General features: G+C 38.8%; 3 protein-coding genes across 4 annotated transcripts; 1 reads left to right on the top strand and 2 right to left on the bottom strand.

Moving 5' to 3' along the window:
• Nucleotides 1-2376: 2376 nt before the first annotated feature.
• LOC118819267 (tctex1 domain-containing protein 1-B) lies at nt 2377-4082 on the bottom strand. Its single transcript, XM_036586978.1, has 2 exons — nt 3862-4082; nt 2377-2931 (listed from the first exon to the last, which is right to left on the bottom strand). Exons 1-2 carry the CDS (start codon nt 3865-3867, stop codon nt 2377-2379), a joined length of 561 nt encoding a protein of 186 aa, XP_036442871.1. The 5' UTR covers nt 3868-4082.
• A 611-nt stretch (nt 4083-4693) lies between these two features.
• dbt (dihydrolipoamide branched chain transacylase E2) lies at nt 4694-13221 on the bottom strand. 2 transcript variants are annotated; one of them, XM_036587101.1, is made up of 11 exons: nt 13143-13221; nt 11669-11792; nt 11489-11564; nt 10696-10877; nt 10437-10558; nt 7933-8179; nt 6800-6966; nt 6632-6709; nt 6335-6526; nt 5855-5926; nt 4694-5767 (listed from the first exon to the last, which is right to left on the bottom strand). In XM_036587101.1, the coding sequence occupies exons 1-11, from the start codon at nt 13191-13193 to the stop codon at nt 5600-5602; spliced, it is 1479 nt and encodes a 492-aa protein (XP_036442994.1). In that variant the 5' UTR covers nt 13194-13221; the 3' UTR covers nt 4694-5599. The 2 variants fall into 2 exon arrangements, with proteins under 2 accessions (XP_036442994.1, XP_036442995.1); XM_036587102.1 differs by having other exon boundaries at nt 13176-13199.
• A 961-nt stretch (nt 13222-14182) lies between these two features.
• rtca (RNA 3'-terminal phosphate cyclase) lies at nt 14183-20251 on the top strand. Its single transcript, XM_036587159.1, has 11 exons — nt 14183-14639; nt 14976-15076; nt 15714-15857; nt 16344-16467; nt 16645-16703; nt 16802-16943; nt 17181-17302; nt 17416-17474; nt 17954-18048; nt 18190-18294; nt 19171-20251. The coding sequence occupies exons 1-11, from the start codon at nt 14595-14597 to the stop codon at nt 19267-19269; spliced, it is 1095 nt and encodes a 364-aa protein (XP_036443052.1). The 5' UTR covers nt 14183-14594; the 3' UTR covers nt 19270-20251.
• The last annotated feature ends 5305 nt before the right edge of the window (nt 20252-25556 follow it).

The raw sequence follows: 25556 nt of genomic DNA, 5'->3' as shown, positions 1-25556 counted from the left end.
TGTTGAGTTTTTAAACTGTATATTCCCAGGACCATATACTGTATACCTAGGGTTTTACATTCCCAGGACCCTATATTCCCAAAGTCCTATATTCCTAGGATCCTATATTTCCAAAGTCCTACATTCCCAGGACCATATATTCCCAGGGTTTTATATTCCTAGGACCCTATATTCCCAAAGTCCTATATTCCTAGAATCCTGTATTCTCAGGACCCTATATTCCCAAAGTCATTTATTCCCAGGGTCCTATTTTCCCAAAGTTCTATATTCCCAGGATTCTTTTTTTCCAAAGGACATAGGACCCTGGGAATATAGGACTATTTCCAAAGTCCTATTCCTAGGACCCTATATTTTCATTGAAATTTTCATGGGAAATAGCTTCATGTTTCCATGTTGCCTCAATCATAATTTCTCATTGTAAAAACAAGAGTAATGTGTTTCTGATATGTCTATTAGATAAAATCTGTTTTCAGTGTTTATGTATGTGCTGCTTCAATATAGATCCTCTTATTAAAACACATTCTAAACCGAACATTTCAGTGAAAACAAATGTGGTTTAAATGCTTTGCAGCATTTAAACATTTCAGTCATAATTTTATTTGAACACAATATTAATAACATTGCAAAACATTACCAAAGCTGGCACACAGTGCAAGCAATGAAATCTTTGAGCAAATCCTCAACGACAGAATCTACCTTCCTTTTTCAGTACTGTTTATAACATGCTCTTGTCAGCTTGCCATCACCATATCCCCCTTTGGGGAATCCCACATATACTCCCTTATACCATCTCCAGTTTGATACTTCATTCTGCTAACTTGCATCTTGGCCTGATATTGAAGCAGAGAGCTGAACACAGGGCTCTGGGAACATAGCTATGTCCGCTTCAATTTACTATTAGCTTTACTCTCATGCAATGTCACATCAATGTGCAGAAGTGTCAGTGTAGGCCTGCTTTCAGATTTTATGTGGCATTATCTGAATTTCAACTCCTAAATTCAGAGGATCAGGTGACATTTGGAGGGAATATGTATTTGTACTGGGTTTCAGTGGGTTTCAAACATTTTAGTTTACTAGCTTGCAAAATGTCAAAGTGAATGATGCATAAATAAATTATGACTAAATAAAGTTGAATGTATTACTCCCAATAAAGTAAACTGGAAAAAAACAAATTTATAGTAGTGAGAACTGAAACCTTTCATGCTAAAATACCTACTTAGTAGTAAAATATGAATTAGTCTTAATAACATTTTCCTTGTTCAAATGAAGTTGATTAGATCAAGAAACTACACATTTAAAGGGGAATCCCACCAATTCTTAAAAATATCTGAATAATTCAGTGGCTGAGTCACAAATAAAGTCATTCAGAGTGGTTTGGTGAAATTCGTTTGAAGAGAAACTGAAAATCTTCTTTGGGGATTATTTTACCTTAGAACATCCTTTATGTGTCTCTCGACCATGAAGAGATTAAAGGGGAATTCCACCAATTTTTAAAAATTTCTGAATAATTCAGTCCTTGAGATGCAAACAGTCATTCAGAGTGGTTTCATGTGAAATGGTTCATTGTAGAGACTCAGGTTTCTTTACAGTGGTGGTGACGGGAACCAGGGGTTGCCATGTCTACATCACAAATATGGCCATTTTATTTACTATACAAAACCACCAGTGAGTTTTTATATGTAATGTTGATGATGGTAAAACGGTCAAAATCTGAATCTGAAATAATCTGAAATAAGTTTTCTTTGGGGACTATTTTGCCTTAGCACACCCTTTATGTATCCCTCCACCATGAATAGATTAAAATAAATTAATTAAAGTACACTTTAGGCCAACATTTTATCACAAAACTATCATAAAACAGTGTCTCAGACATCAGGCTGAGTATTCATAACCATTTCATATCATACCTTTCTGTGATGTAGCTTTTAGAGGCATTAAACTCTTCAGACATCTGGTTCCTATCACCACCACCGTGAACAATTCTGACTCGGCAAGTTTCTCTACAATGGAGCATTTCACATCAAACCACTCTGAATGACTTTGTTTATATCTTAACCATTTAATAATGTCATTTTTGAAAAATCAGGGGAGTTCCCCTTTAAAATAAATTGATTAAAATATGTTTTAGACCAATAATTTTACCACAAAACTATCATAAAACAGTGTCTTAAACATCAGGCTGAATATTCACAACCAATTCATGTAATAACTTTCTGTGAGGGAGCTTTTAGAGGTGGACGTCTGGTTTCTATCACCACCACTGTGAACAATTCTGACTCTGGATTGGAGCATTTCACACCAAACCACTCTGAACGAATCTTAACCATTTTAACTATCCAGAAATTTTGAAAAATCGGTGGACTTCCCCTTTAAAGCCTACTCTTGGTACACAGCAAAAAGTATACAGAGAGCAAAAAGGTGCTCATTTTTGAAGACGTATTCAGTGAAAGTGTCCGCTGCTGGACACCAGACCCCCCTGCTTGAGCATGTGACGTCAGAGTCTCGGAGCTGCCCGATGGCCACGTAGGAAATGAGTTTATATCGCTCGTATGAGAGACTTTTGGCTGCGTCTTTAATGCTGTCGGACAGCTCTCTGGCTATTGCAGAGCAGCTGCCGGTGTACTCCAGACTGCCGAGCCTCGCGTCCACTGTGCTCTTCATAACCGAGCGCACGAGCTCGTTGGGGAAGCGCCGGTGTGGAGCTGTTTGATACGGACGCCATGCGCTCTCTGCGGGGTGGATGGTGAGGGACCGTGTCCAGGGGACGGAGACTTCTGTCTTTACTGCCCCTGCGTTCTTCTTTGTCCTGTTCCTTTGTTGCTTGGAGTCATTTTCAGCCTTTATGGTCACTCTGGACTTCTGACCCTCAACTCCTTTCTGACTCTCGCGGCCAAATCTCCTTCTGTTTGAGCAGGTGATGGAGGGTTGGGGCTGTGCACCCCCAAAACATCAGAAATAAGAAATATTACAAACGACATGCACTTAATTTCATATGCGATTAATTATTTTGATGAAATTACGAGGTTGAAATTGGCTTCTTATTCGAACTCCCCGTTCCACCTTAAATGGTACAGCAGCTACGTTAAATGGTGCAGCAGCAGATGCGGCTGATGCACCACTTAAGGTGGAACGAAAAATTCGAATAAAAAGCTGGCTAATAAGAAGCGAATTGCTTCTTTTTTAACTGCTCCATTAAAAGAGGGGGTTCTTTAAGGGTTCTGTAGTGAAGGGAATGGTTCTCTTTAGAACCATAAGTTCTATATAGAACCATTTGCATGCTTAAATGGTTCTTCACATTGATGGAGAATGTGTTGTACATGGTTCCTCCAAAAAAGGGTTCTTCTGTTGTTGTAATGTCAAGCTTGCGACAATAGCAGAACCCTTTTGGTGCTATACAGAACCATTTTTTTCAAAAAGGTTCCATATAGAACCATATACAACACATTCTCCCTCAATCCAAGAACCATTTCACCATTCAAAGCACCAAGCATGAAATGGTTTTATACAGAACTCACAGTTCTAAATAGAACCATTCTCTTTACTAAAGAACCCTGGAGGAACTTTTTTCAAGGGTGTATTTTTTTGTCCTCTCTTTGGGTTTAATTCCATTTTGTTCTGTTAAATCAGCCTTAGCATTTTGCTTTAGACCAAAAGGACACAGGAAACTAGAGACTAACACCAGTTCCTATGCTGATAGATGCTGGTTGTGCTAAAAAGTTTAATAAAGATTTTTTTTTTCTGCTGCCTTTCTGTTCTAGTTTTAAACTGAATAACTAAGAATACCCTTAGACAACACTGTAATGGAAGAAAAGTCATATTTAATTTGTAATAATTGTTGTAATAGTATAAAAAACAACATACCAGCATGTCTTCCTTTCACATTTAGCAGAACACCTGTCTGAAATAATCCCCCTGACTCGATAGCCTGTGCTGAGAAGGTGTAGTAGCTCTGCTAGAGCAGATGTGGTCTGCAGAATGACCAAGAGCCCAGGTTTTGGTCACACTGGCTCCACCTCCTATACTGGGTGATCACTTTTAAAGGCGAACTCCACCATTTTTTCTTTCAAATTTCCACATAACTCCGTCTTTGAGATGTAAACAAAGCCATTCTAAATTGTGTGATGCAAAATTGGTCATCGTACAAAGGACCCTACCAACTCAGATTTCTTTACCATGGTGTAACCAGGAGTCACAATGTCTACAACACAAATATAGCCATTTTATTTACTATCTAAACTGACCAGTGAAAAGACACATCTGAGTTTTTATATGCAATGTTTATAATGGTAAAATAGCATTAAATCTTTAAAAATGTGTTTTCTTTGGGTACTATTTTGTGTCACACTGCCCTACATGTGCCTGCATGAAAGGATTTTTATAACTAAACCTTTTCAAACCATCATAAAACATCATCTCAGGAATCAGACAACATATTCACAACCATTACATGACATAATAACTTTCTGTGAGGGAGCTTTAAGAGGTATTAACACCTCAGACGTCTGGTTCCTATCACCACCACTGTGAACAAATCTGTATGTTTCTCTAGTGTGGCGCACATCACATCATACCTCTCTGAATGACTGTGTCTACATCTGAAGGATTTAATTCTGCAGAAACTTGACTATATGTAGTAAGAAACGCTTACGATAACAAATATTAACGGTTCAAATGAAATGCAGATTCACATAAATCAGTTGCCATTTGATAATGGCGTAATTTATTACCTTTCCCCGCTCAAAATCCAAACAAAATTGAAATCCCTAAAGGATAAACTGTGCTCTCATACATAAGCCTGTATTCTTCAATGATAAAACATACAGTGTAATACACCCACATAACCAACCCATTCTAAAACTACATATAGCACCCAGAATTTGAGATTTCGTCTTTAAAAACATTAACGCACAATTAGAAAAGCTGTAAAATGTTACAGAAACACAGTTGGTACCTGGACAACCGATACATGAGGTTTTGTTCACTGCCAAACATCCCATAATGTACACACTCTAAAGCCTTTTGTGCAATAATGCTGTTTCAGGGAAAGTCACGCTATTTTTGCTCTTACAAGTTCAAGAAAGTGTTGAAAAATGGTCAGGAGATGGACGTCAGCCCCGCCGCTGCTGCACTGAGCCCATTAACACCACATTCACAATCAAAACTGGTGATCCTATTTATAACTATCCCACCTCATTAAGGCTGAAAGAGGAAGGGGCTGGGTCTTAACCTGTAACACCACATACATCCTGTTCACATAGACAGAAAAAACACAACATAACGGAAAATAATGGTAGTCTTGCGCTGGTTGCCTCTCACCACATGTGCGTAGATCGGGGCATGTGCAACCATGTGCGGCTGAGGATGTTTAAAAAGAAACCACTGACCCATACGAGACTACTGACATGGTATTAGCTTCACAGCTGGGAGTGAGTTAGTGTCCTTGGCATGTGCAACCATCCATGTGATGAGAGACCATAAACATAGATGGCCAGTAACAAGAGAAGCTCAGTAACAATCAGTGAGACAACCACAAGAACGCGAGTCAGTCTCCAGTCCAGCGATTCACACGGCTGGATGTACTTTCCAATATGCCACCTCCTTATTTTAGATCCAGGACCATGGAGGCAGGATTCTCCAGATAGCACTTCCACAAGTTGGAGAACCGACACATGGTGGCTCCGTCGATGATTCTGTGATCCGCAGACCAGCTCACGTTCATGATATGTGCTTTCACAACTTCGTCCTTTGCGTTGAACCGAGGTAATACCTGGCAGGAACCAAGCAAAGCACACAGCTTTAAAATGGTAATGATCGACTGCAACGGTTTAATCTCAGTATGATAAGTGTCACAAACCTGAAGCTTTCCGAGAGCACCAATTGCAACCTCAGGCAGCAGAACCACAGGCTTTGCATAGGTGCCTCCAATCTGGAATAAAAGGATTAGAACATTAAAAGGTGCAGACTAGGTTAGTTGTGTTACAAAACACATTTTTCAGACATAAATTAATCTTGAGCTAAATATATTTAAACTATCAACAGGAATTCTATATATTTTTATTAGTATTTTTTTCATTTTGTGAAGTTTACATTGATAATCGGGTGGTGTAAATCTAAATCGCAACAAATCGATTTAAACCTAATTTTGTTTTGGCAGCTGACTGATGACATAGTATAATGCTGCATTTATCTGTGATCTAATAATGGCTATTATTTGTACTACATGGTAGCTCTTTGTTTGGCACTTTGAGTGATGATGGGCTGATGTGGGTCAGTTTCAGGCAGAATTTTGTCGTATTTGGGTCAGTTTCAGACTGAACAACAACATTCGACTCACTGAGCCAATGTTGGAGAGCGTGAACGTTCCGCCGGTGAGATCTGCCGTGCCGAGCTGCCCAGATGCTCCTAAAGTCTGCAGCCGATTGAGCTCCACAGCTATCTCGAAAACACTGAGCATCTGTACATTCTTCACATTGGGCACCAGCAGACCCTGCGGAGTGTCCATGGCCAGGCCGATATTATGAGCAGCCTGAGTAAAGAATGAAAAACAGCCAAAAAAAAACAACAAAGATTAACATGAAATCTCTGTTTCATTTAACACATCAGTGAGCTGGGTATTCAAATGTGAGCTGACCTTGTAGGTAATGTTCTGGCACTCTTCGTCCACAGAGGCGTTCAGGATTGGAAATTGGAGGAGGCCAAGAGAAGCTGCCTTTTTGTAAAACAGAACTGTCAGTCATTTGAACACTACTTACTGCACTTTATTCACCCAGGTTAGAACTCCTAAGAAAAATGCTGTTACCTTGATGAAGAATGGCATGTAGCTGAGCCTCACTCCTCGTGACTCAGCCACTCCTTTAAGCTCTGAGCGAAGACGCACCAGCTGCGTTAGGTCCACTTCATCCTTGTAGCCAAAGTGTGGTATCTTCAGAGCTGCCGTCATGGTCTTCACCATGGCCTTCTGAAAACCTGTTTAAAAATGTTAGAGAAGTGAAGCCACAGTAAATCATCCAAATAAATAAAAAAAAATCTTAAAAATGCAGTAGCTTGAGGATACATTTTCCAAATAGACAACAATACACTTCCATAAGTTGCCCTAGATAAAGGCATCTGCTAAAACCTAAATTAGTACATCAGCCAATTCAAACACAGTACATTATTTTAGAAGTGATGCACCCAAATTTAAATCGTTGGCTGAAAATGAAATTTTGGACATAGAAACAAAAACTGGCAAAAAAGTGGGTTATGTTTCCTTTTTATTAATACTTTTAAGTGAAACATGAAAACTATTTATAAGTGTAAGTAAAGAATGTTAATTAATATAAAGGTAGTCCTTTCAAAAGGACAAACTGGGTTCAATAAATAAAAACAGTTAACATAAAATAATAATGTAACTATTACAGTATGTAGGCTACAGTATGATCCTACAAAATCAAATGTGTCCTCGACAACAGAAAACATCATCCAAGGCAAAGAATTTCATCCTTTTTAGTTATACATTTGCACTGTCATGTGTGATTTTTTATCATTTCAAAAGCTCAGGCTACAGATGCTGTTAGTGTGCTAGCAGGGACTTTCCTTTCTGCTTCTATTGTTTTGCTGTATTCTGCACATCAAGCAGAACATCGTGTTTTCAAGTGGAATCAACATTGAATGTTGTACCTGCTCTTGATACTCTACATAAACAGTGATTACAAACTGCTTCTCTAATATTCCTCATAGAAAGGACAGCAAAGGAAAAAGCTGTGTTTTCAATCACTGTGTCCAATCATCACTAACATTATCAGTAAAGTGTTAGATAATTGTTAGATTTTTAGGCCTATTTCTGTAAAATACCTAAACCCAAAACCAAAAGTGCCCTTTCTGACCATTCTTGGCTGAAATTTCAGTGCATCCTTATATTTTAGTTCTCCAATACTATTCTGGCCATCTCACCTTTAAGAGGCTCTGTGCGGTCCTTGCCCGTGAATACAGGTCTCGGGCTGATCGGTGTAGGAATGCTTGGAGGAGGTCTCTTCTCTTGGGGCTTGGCTGCTGCTGCTGGTGCAGGAGGAGGAGGCTGGATCTCCTGGAAGGGGCTCGGAGGCAGGATGGCTCCTGTCTGCTTAGCTATGAAGTTTAGGATGTCTTCTTTGAGAATGCGCCCATCCTTTCCAGTCCCGACAACTTCGCTCAGTTTGATCTAATGAGACAGGAGTCACACAGGGGGATTAGTGCTTACTCACTCACTATACATAAACCAGAAACTTCTGATTTCATAAAAATGAAATGTGGTTAAAACACAATGACTTTCCTGCAAGTCACCAAGGCTACAAACAATATCCATGAAAAAAAATCTCTCTCATAGTAAAATCAGAAGCCTTATTTCAGTCTCTCCTTGATTCTTAGTTCATTCGGTTCTCTGCCCTACCCTGCCCCCTCCCCCCCCACCAGTGACTATGGAAACAACCCCACTCTGGAGAACTATGTGAGGGTGTCAGGATTTAACAGACATTTTTATTTTCGTTCTTCCCAGGAAGGGACAGAGGCCTTCCCCTGCACACACAAAGCAAACTTTGGCTAACAGTCATCAATCATGACCTTCTTTTATTGTCCCTGTTGAGCCCAGCAAGTTCTGGGCTTGTAGTAAAGTCATTAGCTTCTAATCACAACACCAGCTCAAAAGCATCCCCTGCTGAGAATCTCTACACTCTTATATCATCTTTGACAGACAGTCTGGCTGGGATCAAAGAATAAGACCCTCAGTTACAACTTCTGCCAGAAAACGTAAACAGTGTCGATATTTTACTGCCACATATTGATAGTGTGTTTGAACTCAAGCACCAGAATGAGTTTTTGTCTATTATTTCTGTCTGTGTGGGGAAAAAAAATCAACACAACTGTCCTGTAATATTGAAAAGTGAAAAGACAGTGTTGGTACATGGGGGCTTGATTACTGATCTATTATTTCATATTTGTAATGTGTATTAAGATGGTTGATATGATAGTTTATTAGAATTTTAAAAAGTGCCTGCATTATGCAAATTATCGTTCTTTCATTCGTGATTTATTTCATTGCTTCCTTTTTTTTTTTAACTATAACCCTAAAAGGTAGAGAATGTTACTTACAGGCCTAACATGAGCTTAAAATGTCTTTATTTAAACTAGAGCTGACATTAAAATTCAATATAGTGCCAAACTATCCTTGCTAGCAAACCAAGTTGAACATATGAGGAGCATTATCATAGCACTGATGTAAAAACCAGATTTCTACATTAGACGTTGCTATGTAATGGCATTGCTGTATGGTTTTTCCCACCTGACTCTCGGTGTAAACACAATTAACAAGTTATAAGTTAAGCATTTAACACATTACCAGAAATTCTGTCCATAAGTCACTCAAAGCATCATGGGGCACAGGAATAAGCAAGATAATTAAAGGCTATTATATACTCAACACATACATGCTTCGAATGGCATTTAGAAAGATTAAAATATAAATTTCAGTCTGCGGAATATGGAAATGAAACAAAGAAACTCCAATACATGAAATCTGCTCTCTGGTAGACAGTAAAATGGACAATCTTGTCCAGAAGAAGGATGCAAACACAGAGAACCACTAGATGCTATCAATATTGATGCTAAATGGTGTCTGTGCAGAATACTAGAGGTGGGCACTATGGCAAAAATATAATATTGCAACACTTGAAGAAATTTTCATGATACACAATATGTCACAATATTTATTTTTTCAGACACCTGATCAGTTGGAACAGAGAAAAAAAGAACGAGTAATGCTGTATTTTAATTTAATTTACATTTTATTTGCATACTGTGTTGCACTAGATCCAGTTAAACGGGACTAATTTTGCTCTCTTTATAACGAAACACATTGTTGGTCAGCGTTCTACAAGTGCTGATGATAACACAATATGTATTGTTTCGTGACATAATTTATCACAATAATGATACATATCATATTGCCTACCCTCACAGAACACAGCTATCATTATAAATTATTAAGTGTTATAAGAGGCTACTCCTGTTGGTAATTATATGGTTTATCCTGCGTGACTGAATTTGGATAACAATGATATTGTTTATTGCAATAATTACACATATAATCATCGTTTGTCAAATTTACACTACTGTCCAAGCACAGCAGTACATGCATTAATAGAGTAATACGATACCAAAATACTTTGATTTCTTAGTCCATAACATGGTGCTGAGAAGTATTTTTCTCTTCTAGTGATACCAAGAAGGTTTTCTTTTGGAAGCATGACTTGAAGACAAAAGTAATCACAACATATCACAATATCAAAATACTTAGCATATCATAAAACCTTAATAAAATAACAATAAACTCATTCTGTGGCTCACGTATTGTGATAAAGTCGTATCATGAGGCCTACAGTGATTACCAGCGCTACAATGTAATGACTTTAATAGCCACTCACGTTGTTCTCCATGGCTAGGCGACGCACTGCTGGGGTGGCCTGTGTCTTGTGGCCTCTTATATGCTGGTGGGTGTGTTCCTCCTGAGATACAGCTGGTGTTTCCACCACATCCTCCTCTGGAGCTACCACAGAATAGTACTGAATAAATGGCATGTAGTGTTTACAGGAGCGGGATGAATCTCAACACTCAGTTTTCCCCTTAGTACCATCTTTAATCATCATTTTCATAAATGAGCACATTTTTCATATATGTACTTACTCTGGCCCCCGTCAGTCTCGATATCAACCAGCGGTGTGCCCACAAAAGCAACAGAATCAATATCATAGTAGAGTTTGCGGATGACTCCGTCATAGCGGCTGGTGATTGTAACAGAAGCTTTGTCACTCTGTACTTCACAGATGCTGTCAAACTGGGATACTCGGTCACCTACTTTCACATACCTTGCGAAAAGAAGCGATATTAAATTGTTTAAGAAATTGAAAATCAAATCTGACTCAACTCTCAGAACATAACATTCTGTTCAAGGCACTAATGAGCAGCAATGCTGCCCCCTGGTGAAGAATTCAGAATCTGAATCCTTTTCGTTCACTTGTCACCAAGCAGGGTTACTTGGAAACTCTCTTTGAGCATAAATGTTCATGAAGATACAGTTGAAGATGTCAGCAGTGCATTAGCATTCACAAGTTTGGAATCACTTGTCAAATGAATATTTTTTTACTATATACAAGAGTTATTCACCAAAAGATATGGTTTAATATTTCAAGAATTATGTGAACAAAAAGTGAATACAACAATAAATAACATATTGTAATCCATTTAAGTCAATTTTAAAGTTACCTGACTTTTGAAATATGATGAATTCTGGATTTTATTAAGTTTCTTGATGCTAAACTCTGTCATTTTAGAATCCTCTACTGCTCTGTTCAACATTCTGGGCACATCAAATATTTCTTCATTTGTATTTAAAGCTTCATAGTGTCCTGCTAATTATTTAAAACCTGTTAAGTTGCACAGGACGAGCACATTAGACTGCACATGAAAAGGAACTTACCATTCCTTAACTGTCACCTCCATGATCCCCTCTCCAATGTCTGACAGTTTGAACTGCAAAATGGGTCCTGATGCAGCTGTATTGGGAATTAGCAAAGTTGCAAAAATAACTAATGCACAGTGATGCAGAGGTTATGTAATAAAAGTTGCAGTGCTTCATAAATAGAAAGCTGACACTTACCATAACTAGTTCTGAAAAATCGATGCTGCTGTAAAACAGTGGCGGAATAGGAGTGAGGTGCAATTACTAAAGGTGCTTTCTGAACCTTGGAGGAGCAGTACTTGTGCAGACATTGTACAGAGACCTGCAAGCAGTGCACAAGAAACAAAAACACAGACAGATACAGTTCAACTCATAGAAGACAGAGTATTAATCTACCTAGCAATGACAAGTAATGCTTGTATACTGAGTTGCCAGAATATATTAGGTTTATTTATTGGCCTTTTTCTTAGGTACACCTACCATATAGTGCAGTTTATAGGTATATAATTATAACTGCTTCTGCACAATTTATCAGCCACCTTCTACCACATCCATCAATAGAAAGGGTGATTGCAATGAAACTTTTTTAAATAAATGTGATATTTCTCCTTAATAGTAATCCATGGAGACTTAGTCCAAGTTTCAACATTTTATAAATGTTTATGTATCAGCATCGATAAATATGCACATTAAAAACAGCTAATACTAAAACAAACAGTTCTGCAACAAAAAACACAGCTATGTTATGGACATTACGTCACTGACATAATGCTCATTATCTATCAAACGTATCACTAAAACTGAAAGGTAGTATACGTAGCATGTAAATACACCGGAATAAAGCATATATCGCCCAACACTCCCTTCAACCAGATATTATATAAAAAAAAAATATATATATATATATATATAAAAATTATATATGTGTATGTATATATATATATATACACACACACACACACACACACACATATATACATATCATCGCAAAAGCATAAAGCATCTCAAAATAGTGAGTTTCTTAAAACAACGAAATTTCTCAAAATAATCAGAAAATATCTCAAATTAATGTGACAGTATCACAATATTACAAAATCATGATTTAACATCTCAAAATAATGAAACAGCAATTCATTTACATTAATAATGTAAAAGTAATAATTAGGTCCTGGATTTTTTTTTTAGTTTTGGAAAAGGGCTTCCATTGATATACTGGTAGTGGCACGTTAGTTAATGTGTGTTACGCTGGTATGAGTTTATCAGCTCACATGAAAGCTGACGGGTGACTGAATCTGCTGTTCAGTCTCTATCAAACTTGTGATAAAGTGTTGATAGTAGGTGCCAACAGCTACCTTCGGTGGAATTTGTCTTTCTCTCATTTGGTTTCTCCAACTCCTAACACTTTTTGTTAACAGGAAAACAGCACGAGAATAACCCACATGCATATAATCTCATAATGTGTTGTTTTACACTGTTTTGTTGTTAATTTTAAGCCTCCACCATTGCAGCTCTCTCTGTCTGCACAGCTAACAGACCGCTAGCTCGCCACGCAATTCACTTGTTCTATTCGTCAGTTTGTTCTTCTGTTAAAATGTAACTTATAAAAACATTGTCCTGTTCTGTGAGCTTTTTTCACCTGCAAAATGTGTTACAAAAGCCATGCAAAACCCACCAGGCGTCTAATAAACGGGAGCGAGCCTCTTACGGTCATGAGCGCCGCCATGTTTCTCTTCTCCTTAAGAATTTTAATACGTGCGTGTGACGAAATGATCACGCCCCGATTTACCCACCAATCAGACTGCGAGTTTGATCCGCTGATCTGGAATCTGCTCTCAGTGTCCACTTTAAACACGACAGCATTGTAAGAGAAAGCGCAACACTGACTTGAGATCAGTGTCCAAAAAATACAAAAGACTTGAAGCAACGACCGCAGAAGCAGCTGTTGAGTGTTATTGACTTTTCATTGCGGCTGTTTCTTTGTATGAGACGGTGCTGCTTTGTCGATTTCTAGCCATTTTATTCAATATATCACAGCCATTTAACTCACTTTCTACTAACAGACACAAGTAACTTAAGTTACTTTTAAGGAACTGAATAAAAATGGAATAAAAAAGAACTGAATGAATACACTGCCTGATGTCTGAGACGTTGATTTACGGCAGTTCTGTGATAAAGTTTTGGTTTAAAACGTGTTTTAATCGGTTTATTTTAATCCATTCATGGTAGAGGGATAGTTGAAGGGTGTTCTAAAGTCCAAAGAAACCCCATTTTCCAGATTGACCATTATTTTGCCTTCATCAGCATTACAAAAGACTCGTGGTGGTTCACTGATGGTAAATAAAATGGCTATATTTGTGTTGTAAACATTGGGACCCCCGGTTCCCACCACTGTGAGGAAATCTGAGTCAGCAAGTTTTTCTACAAATGAATCATTTCCCGTCACATCATTCTGGATGACTTTGTTTACATCTCAACCACTGAATTATGGATAAATTTTGAAGAAAAAAAAACAATCGTTGGAATTCCCCTTTAACACACAATATTGAAAATCGTATTCTAACCTCGTGATCGAACATTGTATCGAACCTAAAAATATATCTATCTTTACATTTACAACAAAGTGTGACTGTGCTTATTTCTGAACTTCTGTCTAACCATGCGCAAATAGCGTCACGGAGTTACAACTGCGCATGCGCTTTTGTGTTCTAACAGTGTGACTGGCCAGACTAGTTGCAAAGCAGTTGGAGGAGAGTCGCGTTGCGTCCGGATCGGAAATTGAATTATTTTTTTCCCTTTGCTTCGACCCAGATATTTTATACCCGTTTAGAAGAGCCAGTTTAGACCCTTGCAACTATTCTCCGGACTGTTCCCGGCTCTGTGTGGAGTGAGTTGTCCGCCGGTTCGGCTTTCTGCCCTGCATTGTTTGGGAGCTGCTCGCCGGTGCAGCGTTAGGTTAGCTAGTCTGCTAACTTCCAGGGTGCGAGTGAAACTGGGGGCATTTTTCCCCCAAAAAAGCACCGCAGCTCTTATTGACCTCCTCCTCCGCCGTCAGGAGTGCCCACTCTTACTTAACCCGTCGATATTTTGTCGTAAATTTTATCTGGATTCCAGAAAAACCACAAAAATGGCCGCAACAGCGTACGAAATGGACGGAAGTGTGATGGAAGGGGTGAGTTTTCAGTGCTACTTTTGGGGCTAAAGTTGGCTCCCTGTTCGCCAGCTTTTGATTCGAAATTCCCCGTACCACCTTAAGTGTACATGCTTACATGTAACTGCTGCACCATTTAAGGTGGAACGGGAAAATTCGAGAAAGAAGCCGACTTCATCTTCGTTCGCTAACATACTTTGCCCTTTTATTCGACGAACAGCCTGTATTAAGGCAACTTTAGCCTCATTTAACCTCTTATTTTCTTTACATGTCGTTTCTAGCTGGTGAAACATCGCTTAAAGTCTCTAAAAGTCACCCCGAGTGCTGAATGAAAGACACCCTCTCTTTCTCTTTCAGGGGGGGCAGATCCTGAGGGTGTCCGCTGCGCTCAGCTGCATCCAAGGCGCTTCTATCAAAATCAGCAAAATCCGAGCAGGCAGAAGCACACCAGGGCTGAGGTAATGTGAAATACTCCAGATAAAGCCTACTTTTGCTATTTTTGGCGTTAGACTTCACTGCATCAACCGAGTCATCCTCTTCAAGCCACACTCACCCCTCCCCAACTCAACAGTGAATCACGAAACAAAAGCCAAGTTGGTTGTGCTGACTCTGACCTCCAAACACGACTTCAAGTTCGCTTTCAGACTCTCATATATAGTCGATGAGTCGTTAAAGCGTCATGTTTTGCTCCTACGTTGACAAAGTGCACTTTAAAACAGTAAATTTGCTCTAATGCAGTCGGATTGTGGAAGCTGAATAGGGGCCTTTGTTAGTCCCAGCACATGGCGAGCACTACTCCAGATTACCCCAACTCTGCTAACTCACTCACTGCTCAAACTTTTTTTTTTCATGGCATTTTTAAATGTATTTGAAGTGTTTTTGCCATGTTATGTCTTGGTGAGTGTTGTTGCTGTGAGTATTAATGTCAGAAAATAAGAGTGTGTGTCTGTGTTGAAGTTAGAATGGTCTTATATTGTGGTTTTCATGCTGTAAACACGTTGGCATCAACAGGAAAGTCTACAGTTGGGAGCCCCATGTACTCACGCTTGTCTTTTCTTTCCTCCATTGTTATCCCCCCTCCCTCAACCTCGGTAGGCCTCAGCATCTGTCAGGGTTGCAGTTGATCAGGGACATGTGTGATGGCAATCTGGAGGGAGCTACGGTGGGCTCTTCAGAGATCACGTTGACTCCTGGGAAAATAAAATGCGGGAATTACATTGCGGACACCCAGACCGCAGGGTAAGTGAAGAGCATGTGGTGCCAGAACTTGTGCTTTTTGCTGACCTTTGCAGAAAATTAAGGTGTAGCTTTAGGGGTCAGATTCTCAGACATGGATTAAACTCAGTCTTAGACTGAATTGCAAACCCAGTGATATTTGGTTTTTCATTAAAAATCCTTTTTAGCCTGTCTTAGGAGATACAGGGCCAGTTTCCATAGACCCAGATTAGGCCTATGATGTATAGATTCCTTAGGTTATATTAAAAATGGAAGACTGTTGGATTGTATCTATCTATTGTGAGATATTGTGGACGATAGGTTACATGTTTGATAATAATGATGTAGGTGGCATAATGTACCGTCTTCTACATGCAGTTCACAGGTCAATAAGACTTGGTACAGTCTGTTCCCATTCTGACGATCAGTCCTGATGAGTAACAATAGGTAGAATATAAAGAATAATTTTAGCTTATGAGCTAACCGTAGTTAATGTTCTCTGTTTTGTAGGAGTGTTGGGCTTCTGCTTCAGGTCTCGCTTCCCTGTGCTTTGTTTGCTGAGGGCTCATCAGAGCTCTGCTTGAAAGGAGGCACCAATGCAGAGATGGCACCACAGATTGATTACACAATCAAGGTATGAGTCTTTTAGGAATTAAAACTAATTCAAATAAAGTTATTTATTTGAATTATTTACCCTGGTGAGATACTTTATATTATTCCGGATGTCAGAAAAGATCTTTGACTTGTACATCAGGATTAGTGAAATACTCTACAAGATGTACTTAAATGAATGTTTTCAAATCTTCCATAGGTTTTCAAACCCATCGCAGAGAAATTTGGTGTGCATTTTGACTGTGATGTGAGAATGAGGTAAGCCTTTGTCTTCAGTAAAATTGCATTCATTATTAACTGTCATTTGTAGGACTATTTGTAACTGAATTTTTTGTTTTTTTCGGTGCTATTCACAGAGGTTATTACCCAAAGGGTGGTGGAGAAGTGGTTGCAAAGGTAAACCCAGTGAAAGAGCTGAGTCCCATCAACATGACTGAGAGAGGCAACATCACTAAAATCTATGGCCGGGCCTTCGTGGCTGGCGTGCTGCCTTTCAAGGTACTTTTCCCAGAAGCTAGACTGCCTTTAGTGTTTGTTCTTCAAGGCATTTGAACAAGTCTGTCGATTACGTTGTACCATAACATCAGTATATAACATTTACTGGCCAAAAAAATCTTGAATTATTTTTTTTCCCTTTTTTTTCTTTTTGTCACCAGACTGTTTAAAACTGTATTTATGCCTTGTTGTTGTTTTGACTGAAACAATAAATCCTGATTGAGTGGCTTTTGTTTTTAGCTGGCGAAGGACATGTCCACTGCAGCAGTGCGCACTATCCGAAAGGAGATTAAGGACCTTTACATCAATATTCAGTCTCTGCAAGAGAAGGACAAGGCCTGTGGCAATGGCAACGGCATTATGTGAGTTAAAACAAAAAACAAACTAAACGGATTTACCTCCAATTTTCTGTTTAAAATTCTGAAAATTAAATTAATTTTATGGCTGCATGATTTCTGTTTCTTGTTCTACACAGAATCATCGCAGAGTCCTCTACTGGCTGTATATTTGCTGGCTCATCTCTTGGCAAGAAGGGTGAGCGCATCCTTTTTATTTTAGGGTGGAATGACTTTGACATTGTATGTTGGTTAATAATGTCAACAGCCTGACTTAATATTACGAGCACACACTGTTTACCTCATTTCTGCAGTTTGCTGTTTTGCCACTAGTTGGCAGCACTTTAGAGTGAAATGTTTTTTGTCCGCTGACCTTTATAAGAGATGATTTATGAACAGATAAGGTGGTGTTATTCAATATAAACAGAGTGATAATCTTGACAACGGTGGTGCTGTTTAATATATTTGTGCACTGTGTACATAAATGTAAGTGTAGCATGCTTATTATTTCCCCTGGTTGACTTTTAAATTAAGTAGTATTTTTTTAATTGTTACAGTGATCATAGCGGTAAAGTTTTGGCTTTGTCTTTTCTAAAAGTTAATAAAAACTAAAAGCACAGATGTTGAATTTTTTTTAATTTGTTGAATTAAAGATTTATTTGATCTGTTGTTCTCCAGGCGTATATGCAGATAAAGTGGGTATTGAGGCTGCTGAGATGCTCCTGAGGAACATCCGTCACAACGGCTGTGTGGACGAGTTCTTGCAAGACCAGGTCAGGACCAGACAACCAGTTCGAATCAAGCATTGTTTATGTGCAGTTTGAGAGGTTCCACATATTTGTTACTGCTTCAACTTGCACTCAAGAGCTTTGTTGTTTTTCTCATGAGGTTAAATGTTTTGTTCTCTTTTATAGCTGATTATTTTCATGGCCTTGGCTAAGGGCACATCTCGAATGCGCACCGGCCCAATCACTCTACACACACAGACTGCCATCCATGTTGCTGAGCAGCTCACTAAGGTAACATCTCTAATGATTACATAAAATACTCTGGGGATAAGATATGTTGCGTTGTAAAATAAATAAATTAAACAATAAAAATCTATGTCCAGTCTATAAACACACTTTGTTTTAGGGATGCACTGATACAGGAACTGTGGGCAGATGCAGATATCTGATTTTTCACATATCACACCGATGCTGAGATATAAACATTTTATAAAATGCAGAAATTCTGACTGTCTGTCTGAATAAGCAGGGCAGAGAAATAAAATATCTTTGTAGGTGGTAAAAATGGTAAAATGAATGAAATGCAGATGCTTTAGCCCATCATACGCTAAATGTTCTGCTCTTCTGGAGTGTAAAAATTGTCATCAAATCTGGGATGGGCAATATAAGAATATTTTGTTATTGTGATAATTTTCATGATGTCATTTCTGAGCATATTGTGGATATCATCAATACTGACCAACTGCATGTTTCATTACAAGAGGGCATAATTAGACCTGCTGAATTGGATTTACTGCAGCATAGTATGTGTAGTGTTCAATTAAAATCATTGTGTTCATAGTTTTTGATAGCAATTTTTAAATGTGACACAATCAGATTTGGTCTGTATTAAAATATGTGTATTGACTATTGAATTGCTTTAAGTATCATGATATACTATTTTTCATGTCGCCCATCCCTAAATCAAATATTGGTTTGAAATATCTCTCAGATTTAAACATATTTGATGGCAGTTTTTTAAAGAAATGACCTATTACCGATACCGATATGATTCCAATACTATCAAGTAACCCTGGTTTGTATCACTAGTAGGTTTAATAAAACGCGAAGTCAATAAAATTGCTGTGTATTTTGTGTTCCAGACTCTTACTTATTATCTCTTTTCAGGCCAAGTTTGTTATACACAAAGCAGACGATGAGCAAGCCAATAACGACACCTACATCATCGAGTGCCAGGGTGTTGGTGCCACTAACTCTAACCTGTAAGTGCTGGGGGGAGGTCGTCCTTGGCCCATCTCCAGCCAAGGTAAGGGGAGTTCCCGACGGAGGCAACTGGAGGTTCGTGTAGCAGAAACACACTACTGTAGCTGACTGGATGGCCTGAGGACAACTTGACGTTCTCTTCACATTTCCGCACGGAATGAACGATTGATTTATTGGTCTTTGAACTGACCCTGGGTCGGTCCGCTTTCTCCACGCTTTTTTCCCTTTTTAATATCTTCTCATTTATCAAATGACTTTTGTTACTCAGGGTATTGCCTTACACTGTAACGAAGCGTTGTCTTTGGAGCTTTTGCATTTGAAATAGTTTGTTAGACTCTTTTGCGGTATTTGACCAGCCAGTTTAACCTTGATCCTCTTATTGCCTGATAGCTCTGAGAGTTTGTCCCGTTTGCTGTCACCTGTCAACACAAGCCTTAAAGAAACGTTTCACAAAATCCCTCTGTTACCACAATCAGAACAAGTTTACAGCTAGTATCCTAATCATTTGCATGGAATTAGTAATATTCATGTATGTCACTGTTAAATATAGTGCACTATGTGTACATGGAGGGGGGGAAAGTTCTCTTGTCCCTGAACAAAAGTGTGAGTCCATGTAGCTGCTTTGTTTTTTTGTAAATTATTTAAGTTGTATTGAATGAATGGCATCATGCTTTGTTATTCCATGTTTTGTTTTGTTTGTTTATTTGAGCTGTTACGAGGTGGTGGGAGTCGTGCATCCGAAACTTGTGTTTTGAAATCCCTTAAAAATAACGGTCCCACATGCAGGTTTAATTTACTACTTGTTATTTATGAGAAGGGATTGCAGGTAGTGATTATGGTAAGCCTGGGATTTTTGTATGTTTTTTTTTTTCTTTCTTTTTTGCTTTACTGTAGGTGACAATGGCCTCTTTTGTTTATTTGCTTTAAGATATTTTTGGAAGAAAACAAATCACAATAAAAGTGCTAAGAAGAAGGTGTGCTGATACTTCTGGCCTGGCATTCAACTTGGCCTTGCTTTGCTCACTAAATCCCTTTAGTAAGTGCCCTGTTTGTTAAAAATACACTGTTATCTGCAGAGTTTACCCAACAGTGGTGATGGCTCACAAGTGTCAGTTGCAAAGAGTGCAACTTTAAGGCTGTTGCCTAAAGCCTAAGCCCCTTTGTGCTCAGGGGCCAATACAATTACCCCCAGCAGATGCTCAGACAATAGGGCGTAAAAAAGAATAGGGTAGCCCCATGTGAGATGAATGAATATGCATGGAGCCCTTGGGTCTGGGAAGGGTGCATCCGCAATTGTTCGCGAGAGAGGATCCTCGGTGGGGGCTGGTGGGAGCGGCCTGTGTGCTGTATTCAGCGTCCTGTCATGTCACAGTCCCAGGCTGTCCTCTACATCTGTCCCTAAAATGGGTGAAACAGTGCCCCAAGAGCAGCGTGGGGACATGGAGAAAATAACATTGCAATTATAGCACAATTGCAGTGCAGTGTCCACTGCACGTGCACCAGATGAGCATTCATTTTTGGGCTTTTTATAGAACTAAAGGGAAATGTACTACAAAAAAAGAACCCTTTATAAATGAGTTACTTAAAACAAATGTTCCTGACTTTCCAGATTGTTCTTTATCCTTTTAGACTCTGCATGTGCTGTACATAATCTTTTGTCGGTTTGGATGAAAAACAGCTGGCCTTGTTTGTTCTGGAAGTTGGACACCTGCTCTGGATGGGCGGTTACGTAACGGAGGCCTTTATCGCTTATGATCTGCAGCCTTGCCTTTTCCTCGTGGCCCTTTAAATAACACAAACATCCACCTACTATTACATGCAGCAGTGGCGAGGGAAGATTAGGCAGGATTAGGGAGTTTAATTCTGTTCTATCATTCCTATCACTTCATTTCTTGCAAATAGTTGTCATTATAAGCAAGTACATACGTTTGTAAAGATGAATTATTCATATATTTATATATATATATACATATATATATTCATATATTTACACACACACAATATAAAAATTGAATGTTTGAATGAATGGAAGGCAAGAGTATGTATGTGATGGTAAAATCTCAGCATTAAGCCTGAGTTTAGCTTTTGAAGGAAAGTGTGGTCCCATCTGAAAATGAAAATGACTTTTATAGATATAATTTTTATATTCTTCATTAAGTAATAGTAAAATTCATGCACTCAGCATTTTGATTTTGTTTAAATGTTTCACACTATATCTACTAAGAAGCATTCAAAGACTGATGACTGTACAAGTTGAATTTAGCTGTCTAACACTGCACGTCTGGAAACTATGAATATACTCTAAAGACTTCCGCTGATTTTTCACAAGTTCTGCATGAATAAATAGTTGTGATAATAGAGAAACTTACTCTGCTTTCTTTACAGCGGTGGGACCAGGCATCGTGTTGTCTCCAACGCAAATTTGACTTTCATTTATTATCCAAAACAGCAAGTGAACCTACACACATCCTCTGAGTTTTTATATGCAATGTTGATGTAAAATAGTGATAAATTCTCTCTGAAAACTATCAAAGCAAAGCCCCACGTGTTCAGCGTGAATTCATAACTATGCATGTATTAACTCTCTGTGAGCTTTTAGACAGTAGATACTACTTTAAATGCTTCAGACGTAAAGTTCCTATTAAGATTCTGACTCTACAGTGGAGCATTTCACATCAAACCACTCTTAATGACTTTGCTTACATGTTAATGATTTTAATATGCAGAAAATGTAAAGGACTCGATTAAAGGAGTAGTTTGCCTAAAGATACACTCAACTCCCCTTTGTATATAGTTCAAAAACATAAAAAGCAAATTGGACTGTGGGTGGAAAATGAGTGATGAAAAGTGGAATTTCTGCTTAACCATCAGTGGGCCGCCCAGAAAACACTGAGCAAAAAGCCAGTGGGCCGCCAGCTTTGACATCAGAGGCCCAACAGTGGCCTGCTATCTTCTTCATATCTAGAAGCTGATACATGGATGCAAAGGTCAGACTTGTGCTGCACTCTTAACCTTGCTCGGCTTTCCTTCAGCTGACTGCATGTGTAGTCAATGTCATTAGTCTTTTAAAGACAGAACAGAAATCCTGACATTAAGATCTCCACAAGTGCACTTCTGAAATAACCTGACAGGCTGACAACCTGACCACCTCATTAGAACACACTGGTATTACATTGCTTTATTACTTCATCAAACCACTCTGAATGACTTTGTTTACATGTTAATGATTTCAATTTGCAGAAAATGTAAAAAATCGGTGGAACTTTCCCTGTTAAGATCAGTTAAAGGAGCAGTTGGCCTAAAAATATACTCAACTCTTCTTTATATAGTTCAAAAATATAAAAATATAGTACAGCCTAGACATATTTTGTGTCTGAAGTCTGCTTTTTTGCTAAGTTTGCTAAGATTGCACTGAAGCTACTAGCTTAGGTAGCTAACAAGCACTATTTGGCATTCAGCCTAAATCATCACATTTGTCTTAAACTGTGCTGAGTTGTTAAATCATTTAAAATAGACTTGCTTATGTGGTCTCTGATACTGACATACCGCCTTTAATAAAGGACAAAGGCCTCAATATGGCACCTTTATTTGTTCAGCTATTCAACACACGTTGGCCAATCTTTGTAGGCAACACTGTTAAGATGGTTTCAGAAAACCATGTAAACAAGTCTGTTTGAGATTACTTTGAATGTGTGATGATTTAAATATGTGTTTTGCACAAGGCTAAGTGTTGGTATAAGTCTTCTTTACTTGTTAGCTAAATTAGCAGATGTGTAGGTTGCTGGTAAGAAATGATCTTACTCAAATATTTTTAGTGGTTCTTAGCAAACAATTGCAATGAGTTGCTCTTCCCTGTCATACAGCAACAGAAAGCAATAATCAAGACTAGTTTGAGGCAACTCGACACATTTTGAGACAAGTTTACGATGAGTTAGGCATGCAGTTAGCACCATGCTAATTGCTTCTATTGCTTGTTAGCTAGATTTGACTCATATCTTTAGCACAAAACTAAGGAACAAACAATGAGTACATTTGGGGTAAAAGGAGAGTTGTGTAAAAGTTGTTTTGTGGCTTCTTGTACCCCAGATAGCAAGGCCATATTGGTCTGCTGGCTTGATATGGTTTGCACCCCACTGACTGCATGCCACTGTTGGTCCACCCTCGGACCATCTATTATTGTCGATTTTTGTCCTGCATACAAGGTTTTTATAATCTCCTCAAACAGATTTTTTAAATGTTTACAGCTTGGAACAAAAACTAAGACAATTATTACAAACAATTGAGAAAACAATGAACAATTAAGCCTTATATAAAATTATTTTGTTTGAAACACTGCTGACATTTTGCTAGATTAGCAGCTATATCTATATATGCTGTATCTACAATATCAATGTTAAAATTATCACCTGTACAAAGGATAGCAAATGAAAGAAATGCAGGAAATATAAGCAAATTGGACTGTGGGTGGAAAATGAGCGATGAAAAATGGAATTTTGTCTAATACTCTGCTTAACCATCAGTGGGCCACCCAGAAAAAACACTGAGCAAAAAGCCAGTGGGCCGCCAGCTTTGCCATCAGAGGCCCAACAGTGGCCTGCTATCTTCTTGCTGTCTAGGAGCTGATACACAGATGCAAAGGTCAGACTTGTGCTACACTCTTAACCTTGCTCGGCTTTCCTTCAGCTGACTGCATGTGTCGTCAATGTTATTAGTCTTTTAAAGACAGAACAGAAATCCTGACATTAAGATCTCCACCAGCGCACTTCTGAAATAACCTGACAGGCTGACAACCTGACCACCTCATTAGAACACACTGGCATTATATTGCTTTATTACTTCTTTCATGGCCTGTAATTGATTGCCACACTGCCACATTAAATACCCCCCCCCAGTGACACAGGTTTGCTTTCCATGATGTCACAGCATTACAGTATCAAGTCATCTTTGCTAGAGTACCACACAGGCTATTATCAATCAACAGAGCAAGAGCTAAAGGGCTATTAGAAAGTTAGCATCACGTTCACCCAACAAGGCCAGATGCTAGACACAGCAGCAGCAATCTTGGGCTGTATCTGTACCCGAAAACAGGAAGGCGGCCGATTAGTTGGTGAAGAAACCTGAAGAAGCCTGAAAGTCACACCTCGCTGGGGCTGTAACGCGAGCTCCATGTGAGGAAACCTGAGTGAGTCACATGAGCCAAATCCCCACTGTTCTGTTCCACTAGCACACAGTGTCCCCACAGACCCACTGTACAGCAGACTGTTGAGGCTCAGCGTTGCCCATAACTCAGCCAGTCCAGTGTTTTGTCAGGATTTGGTCATTCTAAGGAGTCAGGAGTCCCAAAAAAACCTTCGCTCTGCCGACCTTCCATGAAGGCATGTCAGACACTGTGTCCTGGAGAAGCCAGGAGAATAATGAGTGGAGCCAGCCAGACTCAACTGTGCACAAGGTGTGGATCTCCTTAATAGGAGGTAGGACGGATTTTATCCTTTGATCATAAATGGGAGTTCCCAATAGGGGACAATAGGCCCTCATGGGGTTTAACTGTATTCAAGTTGCATGTGTGTAATAGAATCACACTTATTGCTGTGAATCATCAATGCTTGTACAGTGAATCGAATCATTAGTCTTTGCAGCTTTTAAACACATCCGTAGTGTAAATTTGATTTTGTTTTCAAAAAGTTGTGCTTAATACATGAATGCAAAGACTTCTCATTCTTTAAACCTTGCTTGGCCTTCCTTGGCCTACACATCTGGAAATGACCGCCCACTGCAAGACTAGTAAATACCACTAAAGATGGCTGCAAAACAGAAATCGTTCCACATTAAAGGGCCTACATCATGGAAAATTTATTTTCCTCATTTCTTAAAACTGAAAAGAGGATGTAATGTTCACTCTCCAGTCTGTACAGTCCATATATAGAAAGCTGCTCATTTTGAATTTGATGTCACAAAACCCATTACATTTACATAAATCCACCGTTCAGCCTACAGCAGTTTAGCTTCACCCATTTACACTGAAGTTATAAGAAGTGTTTCAGCTTGGACTGCGTTTTGAATGAGGCACAATACAGAGCAGCCAATCAGAACAGAGGTCATTAACATACGTCAGTCTTAAAGTTACAAAACTGTTTAATTGTAAGGGATAAAGAGAGGTTAGAAAATATTCATGTAAAAAGAAATTATTTTGGTTCTTAACATCAAAAATGGGGCATTTTAAGCTTTATAAAGGTTCTTCACACTCACATTTCATTTACAAAAAAAAAACGTGTTTTAAAGAACCATTCAGT

The sequence above is a fragment of the Colossoma macropomum genome, unplaced genomic scaffold (genome assembly GCF_904425465.1).
Source record: "Colossoma macropomum unplaced genomic scaffold, Colossoma_macropomum, whole genome shotgun sequence".
In the NCBI taxonomy this organism is placed as follows: Eukaryota; Metazoa; Chordata; class Actinopteri; order Characiformes; family Serrasalmidae; genus Colossoma; species Colossoma macropomum.
This window is presented reverse-complemented; position numbering and strand designations above follow the sequence as displayed.